The following is a 15433-nucleotide window of genomic DNA, read 5'->3' as shown; positions in this document are numbered from 1 at the left end:
TGTTCTTTTTCTTTCCCCAGTCAGTTCCATTCTTGAAGCCTCCCAAATAAAAGCGTGCACACACTGAAAACTTACTTTGCTTTAAGTGTTTCCTCTTGGAAATTCCACTGAGGGTCTTCCACTAGCTGCAGTTCTCGTAAAACACTCCCTGGCTTGTAAGCTGCATTGATCACCATGCTGAGAACCTATTGAGAGACAAATCCAACAACACTTAGGGGTTTAAAAGTTGTTCTTGACCACACTGAATATGAACCCAGGTGCTGCATAGGCAGGAGCAGCTTACAGGTGCAAGTTTTTGTCCGAGGCTGCACAGGCTAAGTGCTAGATGCAATAAGAGTTCCCGGATTGGATCAGTGTGCCAAACATACTGCGGATGACACATCAGTCTGATACGGTGACTGCATTAAATGTTACTAGCTAACCCTCAAAATCTCCTGTTAATCAGTAATTTTATTTTGAGACAGACTCTCTCACCCAAAGCACATTCCATTCGCTGCATCCATACAGGCTCAATTTAACAAAAATGAAAATACTTCTGATAGCTCAACGAAGTACAAAGTCATGTGCACCATTACACACCGAACAGGAAACCCACATACCGGAGGTCAGCAATATGCTTAAGCGTCTGAGTGCTGCGTGCCTTGACTGTATTAACAGAATATTAATGAAGTCTACACAAAAAGAGTTTGCAGGAGGTGCGCCTGAAACCCAGTGTGTGTCCACTCTATACAACAAAACACATGTGTCAATCCATTTAATCAAAGTCTCTGAGAATAAAAATGATTCCTACTATTGGGTCAGAGAATCCAAGCTTAAATAGTCTACACTTGGCCTAAGGAGATAAATACAAGAAAAACAAATCTCTTAATAACACCAGACCATGTGTTTGAACACTCTGCATTGCATGCACATGAATGACCCCACAGTGAGTCTGGATTGGTTTTGATATAATTTAACTCTTTACCTAACGCCTGGTTTTAATGCCTTGGGGGGCCTGCAAATGATTTCAGTATCACCCGCGTTAAGTTTCCCCAGCACCCATGAATGTGGTTCATCACAAATGAAACACTGTCTAGGTCATATTGCAAAGCGCAATGTGTTTATGTTTGGTGGGGTTTTTTTCTTTTTTTTTTTTTTTTTTTTTTTTTTTTTAGGTTTTTAAGGTTTGAGTTGCTTGGCTAGGTTATTCACTAGAAACAAAATTTAATTTATCATTGGGGTCTTGGAGACAGTACTTGTACCACTCTTCAAAAAATTAGAGACACCTAAAGCAATGCCTAATTAATAGCACTGTCTTATGCAGCTCTGATCACCTGTACATCTCCGAGCACTCTGTGAGGAAGGGCAGGATCACACTCCCTATCTCACACAATGGGAAACAACACAGATTTACCCACAGCTCTCCAGCTGGTTCCCATCTCATCACACAACTCGCTATACCAGTTACTAAGCCATACTGACCACCAAGAGAGTGAGCCCATCCAGTTGCTCATCCACATGTTTCCTTGCCTGCCTCTCACCCACACCCTGATGGGGCACTGGCCTCTGACACAGAGACACTGGGACCTGATGTAGGGAAGGCAAAGGTGGGTTTTTAAAAAGCATCAAGTGCCTAGGTAGCTCCTACACTCATTCATAACTCATCAGATGTCTTCCCCTCTTGATCAGCAAATGCAGGGAGTTATTTAACCCCTACACAGGAGCTTGTAGGAAAGTTCTCCTTAAGCACACCTATACACCCGCCCTGCTTGCTGGTGGGAAATCCAGGAGCAAAAAGCAAGTATCTCTTGCTGACCAGTTCCCACAAACAACGCTGTCCTGCTCCTTTATCAGGCTGATGGTGTTTGTACGAGTTGTCAGAACAGTTAGGAAATGAGCAAGGAAAGAAAATCCAACTCTGCAAATAACAGTGTGGCCGTGTCTGGGCATTATCCCAGACACCTAATCAAATCCAGCCCTGCAAAGACGCCCACAATACCAGGACTTTTCTCAAAGCTGGATTGTCATCAGCAGGACTCTGTAAACTTCTAAACTCAGTTTAAAAAAAGAGTGTTTTGTAAGGATGATAATTTCTCTTTAAGGGAAGAAAAAAAAAAAACGTTTTTTTAAAACCTCTGGCTTCTAATCTTCTTGTATCTCAGATAAGTCACTGGGTTGGCATTTTACCCTACAGCAGAAGTCCATCACCATGTTAACAGTGTTACCTTCTAACAACACTATTGCTTCATGTTACACACTAGGGAGAACACTGGTTCTTCTGAAAAAAATAATTATGATTAAAGCGAAAACAGTGAAGAGGGTTCACAATGATCATATCGGAAATGAAATGGGAGGGAGGAATGAAAGCAATGACACTTGTGTTACTTCTCTTAGGATCCTTAGGATCCTACCCAGGAAATCGGACAGTGTGAGTCCCAGCCCAGTGCATCATCCAACCTGCAAACGGTGATGTTGTGCTGTAGGAGGCAAATGTTGGAAAAGGCAGATTAGCCTGAATCAGTTCTTCCTGGAGGACTGAGTGGTGGAATCTTGATTTTGGGTTCAATCCCTGCTTAGTGACTTCCTCTGCTTAAGCAAGAACAGAAAAGTCACCAAAAAAGTATCAGGGAGGGGGGAATTGTTTCCAACTTTCTAGTTTCCAACTTTCTCTGGAGATCAAAAGTTACTTCGCCTGTATCAGACCAGTCAAATTTTGATCTGATTCACTAAATTCCCTTTGGCTGGAGTGTGACCAGTCTGAGATTTTGGTAGTTTATTTCCATCCCTCTCCATCACGAATGGTTTGGGTGCAGCCAGTGGTGCCTTGGAGCAGAGGAGTGGATTAGACAACCCCAGCTTTGCTGATGAGGTTCCACTTTGATACTGCTGAACTTTTGGACTCTCAGAGTCAAGTCGGCTGGAGTCACGTCAGTGAGCACGATCACACAGCACCACCACAAGCCTCTACCCAACCTTATAAGCATCTGACATCTTAGCTATGAAGTTTTCCATGTCACAGATTTTCAAATGCACAAGGGCCCTTTTCTGAGCACGTCTAGGCATGCATGATGCCACTGGGCAGTTCAGGACCTTTTTCCTCCCCATCATAGATTTTTGGTATTCAAATATTTCCCATCTCTCCATCCCTCTTCATTAATGGTCCCAACCCTGGATGAACAATTCTCAGGACGTATCAGTGATGAGGTGCAGTTCGACATAACATCGCAACCCTTCTACTACTCAAGGCCCATGTTCAGCATCCTTATGAGGAGAAACTAAATTTCCCTACTCTGAAATACGAAGCCCATATTTCCTACCTAACAGGAGAGACCCTAACTACCAGGCTAGCCTCAGGCAGGACAGTAAACTGTTATTTTATCTGGAATAATGACATGTCTGTGGGACAGAGAGAGAAGAGGGGGAGCGTTCTTTAGTATTCTTTCATTAGATGATAAAAGATCTAAAAGTGAGCTTTTGTTGTAGTCAAGGTTGTAGCACTTAAGTGTTGACAGGCTTATGACAGTCCATGACATTTCAAAAATACAGATGTCCAGATCCTAAGTTGGAGGAGCTACTACAGAGGAGCTGAAGTCCACAGAGCACTCTTGGAGAATGTCAGTGAGCCCTCTTGCAGAAATGCAGTTTATATCTTTGCAGACTACAGCGGTTTCTGCCATTCCAACATTATATCTGATCACTAATAATAATGCTATCAGTCCGGTACAACCATATGCCTAAGGCTCAGTACAAGCTGCTTAATTTTCTGAGCACTATGATTTAATTATGCAAATTTCTCCTAAGAAGTCATGCTATGCTTCCAAAAAAATCCAAGTTGCAGAGTGCAGTAGTTTTCCTTCACAAACGCCGGCCGATTTCTCCTGTTTGAATCAGTTGGACAGTCACGTTACCTTTAAGTCCATTTTCTTTTTAAATAGAGAAAGACTGAAGTGTCTCAAAAATAGTAAGAGCAGTAAGCAATGAGGCTAATTAATCTTTACAGCATATTTCCCTAAGATATGGTGGGTTATAGATCAGCCGAAGATTCAAAAAGACACCTCATTTTGTTTTACAATGTTGCCATGTCAAGCTGTTGGCATAGATGGAAGAACTGTTCAGAAGTATTTTTTAGATATTCTGACCCAAGAACTAAATCTTAAGCTGACAATATGTTTAACTTAAAGTTAGCATTTATTACATATCTTAGCTACTATACAGTCAATATTTTTCAGCCCAGATGCAGCTGTTGGATGGCAACAGTTATGTTTCCACTGTATTTGGCTCCAAGTTCCAACTTCTTTTCCAAACAAGTATCTCAGAAATGAGATAAGCTTTGCAGCTGATGTTAAACAACAGGCATTACCACCTCACTTGCCTCTTGGGGTGAAAGAAACTTGTGCTGACACCAGGAATAGCTAGGCTTTAAAAATAAGTTTGGCCCTAGATAGTACAAGAGCTGCTTGTCACTCATGACAAGCTTTGCATGGATGCAAGGATACACGCACACACACACACAGAGAATTAAAATCAGTATTTTTGATCACACTATCGAGTAAGTTGCAACTGCTCTCAACATTTTGCTGGGAAATCTTTCTCAAGGGCTGCCATTCTGGAAGGTACCTTTGCAGTTTCCTCACTGCAGAGCTCACAACCTCTGAATCCAACACTAGGACAAAGCAATTGGGCAGAACTCGGAAGAAACGCCTGCTCGGTTGGAAAAGAGGTGCTGCACAAAACCAAACCTATCTGTGCTGCTTCTCTCCCAACACTCCAGGTGAGAACAGCCCACACTACTCAAATGGAAGGAGATGCTCCACCACAAGGGCATCTCCTAACCTTTGTTTAATCCAGAATCAAGCAGTACTGACCCACAGCTATCTCACTATTAGCGTGCAGGCGAGCAGCACCAGTTTGTTTGGAGCTGGATCCAGGATGATGCTTCACTGCATCAGTGATGGAGGTAAGGAAGGACTAGGCCTTGTAGGAAACGAGGGCTGAGGAGCATCATGAACTACAGCTGTCCTGCATTTTTCCATACAACCCTCATGGTTGAGTGTGGAGGAAGGCAGAGGATGAGGAGCTCGTCCCTCAGCACCCAGCCAGGACCAAGGTCTCCCATCACCTGGTGCTAGTGGGGAGAGGCCACCTGCTTGCTTCTTGCTTTAAGTAATCCAGGCCAGGGAATGGGGCAGGAGTTTGTTGTTCAGCTGATTTTAGTCTGGGGTTTCCATCAGTGCCAAACACAGCAGCATCTCCATCACAGAGACTGCTGCCCACTGTGAACTGGCTGGCAATCCACACAGATTTTTAACTAGTGTCTCTAAAGGCAGTAAGTTAAGGCTGGAGACCAGAGTGATTTAAAAAACTTTCACCAGACTGCTACTGACTCCACTCTTCCTTTTTAGTTTTTGTATTTCCCACCCTCCCCTGTGTGCTGCCAAAGTAAATCCCGTGTATAATTTATCTATTCCAGACAAGTTATGCTGATGCATAATTTACAATGGCCTGCAATTATCCTATATAGTGAGAGAGAGATAATTATAAAGCACTTGCATTCTTGGGGCCACGTTATCAGCAGGTGTAAAGCAAGACAAATGCATGAAGCCCAGCACCGAGACGGGGTTCAGAGGGATGGGGCCCCTTGTGAGCTCTTCAGCTGTGCAAAACCTTGTGCCTGTGGTCTTGGGCTGGAGGAGATATCTCCTGTGCTGTTCTCACCACTCAGCTCTGCAGTCCTGTTTGGTGCTTTAGCAGCTGCTACAGAACTTCATCTCAATGCAGTGATGTCTTCTTCACCACTTCTTGCCTCCTCCATGTGCTGGGTACCCCTATCATCCCTCCTGCCCATGGTTCTCTGAGCTGCTGACACCTCTCTCACCTCAGCAGCAGCTGATAGGAACGAGATGTATCTCCCCTACAGCAACATCCTGAATGTCTTCTCTTCACCCTTTCCAGAATTTGGACCTGGTCTCTGTGGCCAAAATGAGCTCGAGTTTATCTGCAAAATAACACTGCCCAATACTGGGCCACTGCCATTGTCCTGTTCCTTGGGAACTTGTTCATGTCTCCAGAAGCAAGATGCCCACATCTCACTGCTCCTTCAGCAAGCAGTTCTGTAAGGAGGCACAGCAAGAGAAAACAGGCTTTCTGTAGGAAACTCAGGTTGGTTTCCATAGTTGGTTCAGTTCTTGAGGAATTTGGAGAAGCTGGTGTTAGTCTACGCAGTAAAGCCCTAAGATACTAGGGGAGGACCTGGCAGAAGCTCTGCACTGCTTATGTTTTCAAAAATCCAAATTCCAGGAAGAACGGAGGAAGAAACATTAGCATAAGTATTGACTGTGTATGCCTCATATTTCCTCCGTGTTGGATTTTCATTGCCTATTCTCCAAGGAGCAGCAGATTGCTAACACTCCCTATCAGCAAGCCACTATGGACTTGCTTTCAAATTTGGCAGCTGTCAAATTTTGCTGTGCAACCACTTTATCCTACTTTCTGCTGAAGGCTATTTATGACTTGCTTCTTTGAGACCCAAGTGTCCCACCTGCAGCTGGATGACTGGCATCTCTTCATGGCCCAGCTTTCAACCATGTGAGACAACCAGCAGTGCTGTTGAGTATAAAGCAGCGCACATAGGTGATGGGGAGGTGAATGGGGACACAGGAATCACTCCACAGTACAGCACAGAGGTGTTTTCAAAAGTGGTGGGTGATCTTAGAGGAATCTCATCTTTCATGTGTGAAACCAGGGCTGGGTTTCGCCTCACTTCAGCAACTGCAAACATCCGGAGCTGGGCACTGAGGGTCTTACAAATATGTTAGATAAATGGACACCTAGAAGTTCCCACAATTTTCCATCAAGGACAGAGGGAGCTCAGATATGTCCCTGCATCCACATCAAGGGTGAAAGTTGGAAAATCTGGATTTCTAGAAGATGCAAGTTAAACTGAAATGGTCTGGCACCAATGGCACGCTGCTTATCCAACAGTACCATCTTGCTGTCCCCTGCCACCTGCAGTCACTTTGCCTTTCATTTGTGTGTGGACTGTAATCTTTGTGGAAAATGTTTATGCATTCTTTCAAGCAACTTTTCTCTGAGGCCAACAGCAAGCGCTCAACGCTCTGGATTTGGCCCAAAGCAAGAACTGATTGGGTCAGGATGAAGTGAACAGATGGTGGTGCTCTGCCATCCCTGCTGCGTGGGATTAACACATCCACGTTCAGCAAGAGCTGAGCACACCACAGCTTCCACCCAGCACATCGCACACACCCCTGCTTGCATTTCTGTCCTGTTCACTTTGGATCTTGGTGGTTTGGGCCCCATCAGACCATGGTCACACATATAAAGGTGTCACTCCCACTGAATCTGTTGGCCCAACAGCATCATGGGTGATGAGAAACAGGTTGATGGTGACAACCACAGAGGTCGTCTTTGGGGACAGCTCTGGACAGAACATGAATTCTCTTGCAGTTAAACAAAACTTGCTCCCAACCAACAAAACTCCCCATGTTTCACAAATGTCAGCTCTCACATCAAAACCCGCAATAAATACACCTACCCTCTCTTCCCACCTTGCAGTTTTGACTTATGGAAACCACTAGAGAAGTCCAGGACAATTTTAGGTGCATTCCTTTCGAATTCTGGGCCTGGCAACCCATGACCCACGCTTTCCCCTGAAATCCCCCCAAAAGATAGCTGAGCCGTACCTCTTTGAGGACCAGCACGCACTTGCCAGGCCCGACAGACTGAGGTAGCTCTGCTATTCTGCCTTTGTTTAAATATGGACCTGAGAAGCAGCGGTGGTTGATGTAGAGCTGGGGGCAGCAGTATCTCCCATTGATGGTGCCTGCAAGGAGAAAGTAGCATTGATGTGCTTGTAGCACTTTTGTATAATAAATCAAGGGCCCTTCATCCTCCTAGATGTGGGAAGGAGAGAAGATTAAAGGAGGCACATAAAGTCTTCCCTGAGATAGAAGGTAGAGAAGCCTCTGCTATTCGAACCCATCTGACACAGGAAAAGCAAATGCTTTTAAATAGCAACTGATTTGTCTGCATACCCTAGCAAAAGGAGAATCGGGAAAGGATTTCATTCATAATGTGACCCGAGGCTCCTTCATAACTCACATCACAGATGGATGCGAGCAACTCAGTTGTAACTGGCCAGAAAGAGAATGTATGAGCTGCCTCTCAGCAATATGGAATCGGCTTAGAGAGAAAAAATTCAGGTGGAGAACTCTACAAACCCCTCTTCAGCTACTGCCCAACCCAGTAAGCACTGGGGTGCCATTCCCCTGACCCAACGTGGGTTTACAGAATAACTTCTTTGTCTGGGCTCTAGGCTAATTACTCCGGGCTCCTTTATAGCCCACAGAGAGAAATGCGTACTTCTAGACACAGTTCACGGTGCCATCCAAGTGGTTATCCAGTTTTTGGTTATCATACCCAAAAAGAGCCTGTTTCTCCCCATTTGATTGTAACGGGGCCCTGTGATGATGGCTCAGATGCCAATGTGTGTCCTGCAGTCTGCTGAAATAAAGTGAGTTAAATCCTGCCCCTCCTGCTGAGTCTATGCAATTAACCGGATGGATACGGCACTCTCAGAGCCTCCTGCCATTGCTGAAGGGGAGAAAAATTTGCCTTTAGCAGAAGTAGCAGCCATGCCACACAGTCTTGATGCTAACGCAGGGACCCATTAAATCCTGGTGGAAGCAATTTCATCGATGCCAATTAAAAAGTTGAATCCATCTCCACCAGGGCTTCATTAGCCTGGCCCTAACATCGTTAGCTGAAATGGGCAAGCTGCAGGGGAACTCTGCTAAACGCAGCAAGACACGATGTTCACATGCAGAGGACCAGACCCTCACATGCTGTATACATCAGAGACTCCTCACGCTGTTGGTGGGTCCACACCACCTTACACCACCCGTGGTCCCGTCTCCCCACCGATATGACACACTTGCTCCCTTTTTGGGGTCATCCCCCTCCATACAGGCAATAGGTCCTTGAAATAAGGATCCTGCTGGTGCCGAGCAGCCTTACCTGTTGTGTCTGGCTGAGGAACTGGGCAGAGGTCATGAGGTATTTTCTCAACAGGCACTGTGGATGGTAACCTGTTAAACAGCAATTCAGTGTATTTAGTAGTGTCAGATGGGGCAAAGGGGCAGAACCGGCCTTCAGGCTGGACTGAGAGATACACCAGCACCTGCCTGGACCAAGGAATGGAGATACCTCAAATGCAACCCCACTTACACATGGCTTATCAAAGCCTAGGGCCAGCATACTGCTGAAGAGGGAGCCAGATCCACCCCTCTTCCAAAAATATACTCTGGGCTGTGAGCTTCAACCCTTCAGGCTGCAAATATTCACATGTAAATCCCTTAAATTCTAGTTTCTAGAAATTGCAAGGACTAGATAGGGAAACGCCCTCCTGGTAGATGTCCATCTTCTATAAGTATCCCTTCCTAGCCATCAGACACTGGCTATGCAGTCCCAACCAGTAAAAAATTTCTATTATAAATACTTTCTAAAATGCTCAAAATACTTTAGATTTAAAGGAACCCCCTTGTCGACTCTGCTGCAGTATCTGGGCAGTAGTTCGCAAAGTCACTCAGCTGCTGTGTATTATCTTCCCTGGAAGACCTTGATGCATCCCTGTAAAAATATCACCTTAAATAGCAAAAACTTACTGCTTTTCTGGTTGCACAACTGCAATTCTTCTTTTCCTTCGCACTGTGAAAATGAAACAAGGAAGAAAAAAAACAACAAACAGTTTTGTACCCTTCTGTCCTATAAAGTATACCCAGAATGCATAAAAAGCTGTATAAATGCACTGACTATAAAATGACTTCTAACACAATGAAATGGTACTTAATTACTATCGCCATCTTCTCTTGGTATTTTTAAGTAAGTCACTACATCATTAAAACCTACTTTAAAGCTGTAATAATACATTTAATCTTTCCTCTGGAATGTTAATATTGTGTTTTATGGGTTCAGTATATAAAAAAAAATTAAAATAAAAACACAAATATTTTTCCATACAGAAACACATATGGATAAGATTACATTTTACAAGCATGATTACCTCCAGCATAATTTATCCCTAGCTATAAATTGCGATAAGGCTGCATAATGTTGCCATAGCAGTAGTCTCCCAAATTAGGCCCCGGCTGTCTGATTTTTAACTTAAGCATATTTAACTCTTCAAAAGGGTTGACACATTTTAAATTTGCCTTTCAGATGTTAATTAATATAAACAGCAAGGCTAATTTTTCGTCTGGTGGCTTGAGATCGGGGTTGGATAGTTTCTGAGAGGAACAGGAGAACAACACCAAGCCACCGAGCACTCATGAACTGCCTTCAAATGCAAATGGAAAAGAAAGAAATTGGTCTTAATATGCACTGGAGGCAGGACAAAACACTACGGGCTTAATTGTGCTGGGAGTGATTTAAATTAAACACTAGGGAAATCTCTGAGCTGGTAAGGGCAGTGAAATAATGGGACAGATACCCTGGGAAGGGGCTGAAACTCCATCACAGGAGGCCAGCAAATGTTTCTCAATTTAGATGGAGCAGATCCTGTTTTGGAGAGGGAGCCCCTGGGTGGCTTCTTTATGTCTATTCCACCCTATATTTTATGTTTGGCTTTTTTTTTCCGGTGTCCCTAATTCACTCAGCTGCCCGAGTGAACTTGGCTCAGCACAACAAAACTGGTTTCACTCTGACAACCCCACTGCAAACCCACAAGCTACACTGTGCAATCCCAAACCACATAACAGCCTTTCCCAACACAAGCAATCCCATTTTTAGAGGGACTGATCACACAGACAGTACAAATACCAGTGCTGCAGAGTGTGGTCACTAATTAGATTTATTACTATTTATTATAGTACACTTACAGCCTGGTTACCTGACAGCTAGTTAAGTTGGTAGTTTCAAAAATTAGATTATAGTCATAAGAAAAACTCCCTGATAATCCGTTGATGGCATATCTACACTGCTTGAGGTTTCCATGTACTTACAAACAGCTTTGTGTGGTGGAGTTAGGTTATAAGCATTCGCTTCACACCAGCCAACGGGGAAAATGTCCATAGACTCTACATCAACTATGTACTCTGGTGAGGGCATCTGTAAACCTATAAACACAAATTTATAACGTAATTTAGACATGGGAATACCAAGCTCAGAGCCATCTGAGCATTCATCATGAACCAAGGGAAACAAATGATGGAACATATAAAAATAAATCTGCTTCCCTGTATCAAAATGAGGCACCATTTCATCTTCAGTTTTGCACAGACAGCAATGATAAGACTGTTGCATTTACAGTGCAATGTGATTCCAGAGAAAATTCCCATTAAGAGCCCACTAGGGGTGTGGGGTGAAGCAGCTGAAAGGCCAGGAAGGTTCAACGTGCATGACTTTTACACAAAAATGGCCTGATTTTCCCCTGGGTGCTTTTTCTGTAGAGCTGCACAAGCTGGTGAGCAGAAGGCCAGTTGGGTGCTTGCTCTTACTGGTAAGAGAGTGCATATGGGCTATAGCAGGATGATAGCTGATGTGATAGGCCTCTATGCCCCGATGCCCCCTGAAGCTTTTTCATGTAGTTCTGCCCTTGAGTCATTGCTTTTAAGGGTTGGACATGGCCACTTTTCTGTCTAGAGGTGCCATGAATTCTCCTAGGGCTCCTCACTACAACATAACCTGGTCACCCAATAAGGCAGAGGCAGCATAAAAATCCCAAGTGGAACAGATGCACTGAGATCTCTGGCATAATACTGACTCTAAAACACCACTGAAAATCTCTGCTTAAAGCAAATCTCCTCCAGTTTGGCTATTGTGTCTCCTTTAGAAGACACTCTTCTGTCTTGGTTTATGTGGGTCGCACTCAAAGACCACTGCAATAAATGGAAATATTCCCACCAGCTTTGTGTGCCTTCGAAACCAACTCTGGGTTGTTCCTTAGTCAAGACACCATTTAATTACTCCGATTCAAGTCCATCTGCACTGGCACAGCCTGGCCAGCAACTTCACCCACCTCTGCCATTTCTACCCTAGGACCTATAGCTCCAGCACCAGCATGAGGTTATCTCCTAAAAAAGAGGCCAAAGGATCAGCAGCTTCCCCTGCAGCATCCTCGCCTTTGCATCTGTTACAGCATCTTTGCTTCCTGCTTAATGCAGAAGAGTTTGACTGTGCACAGCCAGATGACTATGGGGAACTTCCCACTAATGAATGTTCATCAAGGGCTTGCAGTGTAATTGAAACAGTAATTGAACTTTGTGATGGGAATGGCATTGAGTCTGAGATGCAGCATTTGGATCAATCTTGTCTCTAGTAATAAAGCTGATGCACTCAGAGCGTGTGGCTGTATGAAAACCCAAAGGAAGCAGGAAAATAGGTGCTGGTGCTCACACTGCTGGAGGAAATAATTTAAAGAATGAAATCATGATGTCTGCATAGATTAATGGATGTCTTCATGGTATTTCTCTGAGCCCTGCATCACGTTCACGCATTATACACTGAAGATACAATCTCTGTTTCACTGGGATATGGGGAAGGGAAGAGGATGGGATGAAGGCACATGATACAGGACACAACCTGCTCATATGAGCCACAGAGCCTCGATGCAAGGTCTCACAGCTGGCACTCCCTGCAAAACCATTTCCCTCCACAAGAAAATATCAAGAGGTCGCTGCTCAGTTTGAACCTGATGAAAGCTGCACACTCCAGCAGGCAGAACATTTTCATCTAACACCACAAATCCAGCCAAGGAACTGATGTGAGAACTGCTGAAGTCAATGGCAAGGCATGCACGAAGTGAGCGAGCCATGGACCAAGCCCTAAACAGAGCGAGAGACCAACACAGGCCCCGCTGAAATTTCATCAGGTCTGGGAAAATCTTCTATTTCCATTACTGTAGCTGTTCTACAGTGTTATTCTGAGCAAATAAACAGATCGAATGCACTTTCCTGCTTGCAAGCAACAATAAACGCGACACAAACATTTTGGTTTTGAAGTTTAAAGCTGCATCTGCCCTGACATGCAAGGAAGCACCATAATGTCTGTTCTCCTGCACCACCACTATTCCTCTTGTAAGACACATTCACAGCTACCCTGCCCTCCAAGGCACTGCTGCTTCCCTCTGGCGATGGATAACCCTGCCTTCCACTTCTGACATCTTACTGCTTCTTCTGGCCTCGCTCATATAAATGGAAAACAGCTTGTTTGAGACTCATTAGTTTCATTTGCTGCATTTTATGCTGCCGTTTTCCCAGGCTAAGAAATGTCCATGGGACTTGAGAGGTTAAATGGAAAATAGGAGAACAGGGAGATTTGAAATAGGGTGAGGAGAACTTCCATCTCCTGCTGCGAATCCTATTGGATGGGCAGAATAGCACAGCAACTCTGGAAAATTCTCGAAGGGAAAATTATGGAAAACCTCCCTGGAGAAGTGATTAACAAAAGAATTTTCCTCAAATTCCTAGGCCATGCAGAGAGTGTACATTATTACTTGTATAAATTCACACCAGAAAGCTACAGCTTTAAAATCTAAAATGAACCAGTAAAAATTAACAATGCAGATGATGAGTAATAAAGTAGCAGAAAGTGATGGGATGCACACAGCCTCGGATCAGCCCTACGCTTCTTTTCCACCACGGGGGAACTATACTGCTGCTCATTAAATGCTCACCCTGAAGTTTACAGAGTTTTGCTACTGTACAAAGCGTGATTTATTAAGCAATGTTCCCTCATGTCTAACTCGATGCTGCTTAACTACTGCGTCCTGTTTTATGGCTGCAGTTTGGGCTGTCAAACAGCAAAACTGGGAGGGCAACAATGAAAGCTTCAGACGCCCCCATGATAAATGGTGGGACTCGAGGTCTTCAGTGATGGGCTCCCATGGTAGTTGGGGAGTCTTGCTGCTACTAGAAAATAAATAATCAGCTAGAAACAATAGTGTATTAATAGAGTCAAAAAAAAAAAAAAAAAAGCCACAGTTCAAGCCACATTTATTTTACAACTCTGCTAGCAGGGTTCGGGGGATTTTTTTTTTAATGCCTAGTTTTATCCTAACACTGTGCATACTGTAGTCATGTATTTCAACAGCAGCGAAGATTTCTTTTTATTTTTGCAGTCTTTTGCATCCTTTCCTTTTACTACAGATCATTCTACTCCTGGTATTGAGATATAAAACAGGCGTAAAGCATCTATATATCAGAACTGAAAAGACAAGGAGATGTACACAGGTTGCTGGTTTGTTTTTTTGTTGTTTGGGGGTTTTTTTATGACAAGTTGTAAAAAACATCCTTTAAGAAATTAAAAGAGTAAAAAGCATGGAGAAATACGTGATGGAGGGGAGCAAGGTGGGAGTGTGTGGCCTTCTCCCTGCCTTTAGTCTTGGAGGACTAGTTGATTTAAAGACCCAGGAAACAGCACATCCCATTCACTACAGTGGGCAAGAGATTAGTTAATACTGAGTCCCTTTGAAAGTATCACAGCTTAGGGTTTAAAAAGAAGGGTTCCCAAACCCCATAAAATCTGCATATAAAAGTGAAGGCACCTGGCCATTTAAGAAGGACAGTTGCCAAAACGGGCCGGATTCCTTGACCAGATGGGTGTAAACTTAACAACAGCCTTAGTGAGAACTGAACTGCAAACAAGCATTGATTTCAGCTCCAAAAAAATTTTGCCATGTGTCCAGACCAGATTGCAGATGAGCTTTAGCAACCTCAAGTCAGAAGGCAACCAGTTGTCTCATGAAAAAAAAAAAAAAAACAAAAAAAAAACCCCACCACCTTTCCACACAGCTCTACCAAAAGCAAAGATGCAAAGTCATATCTGCTCTGTACACTGGAGATAATCACAGAGGAGAGCAACTACACGTCAGGGATGGAGAAGGATGACAACCCAGCTCTCCTCCACCTCCCACCTCTGCTGCATTCGGGGACACGCCTGCAGATCAGCTCTCCACAGACCTCAGCCAGCCCAAACCATGAGGCTTAGCAGCAAATCACGAGAAGCACGAATGATCTGTCCTGCCAAGCTTTAGGTCAGGAGGAATCTCTCTTTAGGTAGCAACTGAGTTATAAATCTCTGAGAATGGGTTTTACCATGGAGGTGTCATGAAAGCCTTGTCTACCCTATAATGCTACTTTTGCAGAGCCAAACACCATGGAACATGGACCTTTCTTACATTTTAGAGCAAGTTGCTAGCAGAGATGAGGTACTTCGGATTACCTGACAACGTTTTTACTAATTATAAGGGCTTTGATTAGAGACCTTCCCTCTTGTAAAACGGCAGTGCACACTGCCAGATGCTGAAATACTTCTTGAGTTATTATAATCAATGCAGCACAAAGCCGACGGTGACAACAATACAGTTAGTATCAATCTGGCTTCCACTGTCTTCCAGCCCCAAAACACTGCATTGTGCAGAGGAGGGAAGGTGATGTTTTGT

The 15433-nt window shown here is 44.0% G+C and overlaps 1 protein-coding gene across 1 annotated transcript in view; it reads right to left on the bottom strand.

Annotated features, from left to right (window-relative positions):
* The window catches only part of SFMBT2 (Scm like with four mbt domains 2), a 121056-nt gene that overhangs the window by 21003 nt on the left and 84620 nt on the right, over window positions 1-15433 (bottom strand). Inside the window, exons 12-16 of the mRNA XM_074903524.1 lie at window positions 10995-11108; window positions 9660-9702; window positions 9013-9083; window positions 7680-7819; window positions 76-185 (exon numbers count right to left, since the gene is read on the bottom strand). Coding sequence (XP_074759625.1) covers window positions 76-185; window positions 7680-7819; window positions 9013-9083; window positions 9660-9702; window positions 10995-11108 — 478 coding nt within the window. The remainder of the gene's footprint in view (window positions 1-75; window positions 186-7679; window positions 7820-9012; window positions 9084-9659; window positions 9703-10994; window positions 11109-15433) is intronic.

The sequence above is a fragment of the Athene noctua genome, chromosome 3, assembly GCF_965140245.1.
Source record: "Athene noctua chromosome 3, bAthNoc1.hap1.1, whole genome shotgun sequence".
Classification (NCBI taxonomy): Eukaryota; Metazoa; Chordata; class Aves; order Strigiformes; family Strigidae; genus Athene; species Athene noctua.
This window is presented reverse-complemented; position numbering and strand designations above follow the sequence as displayed.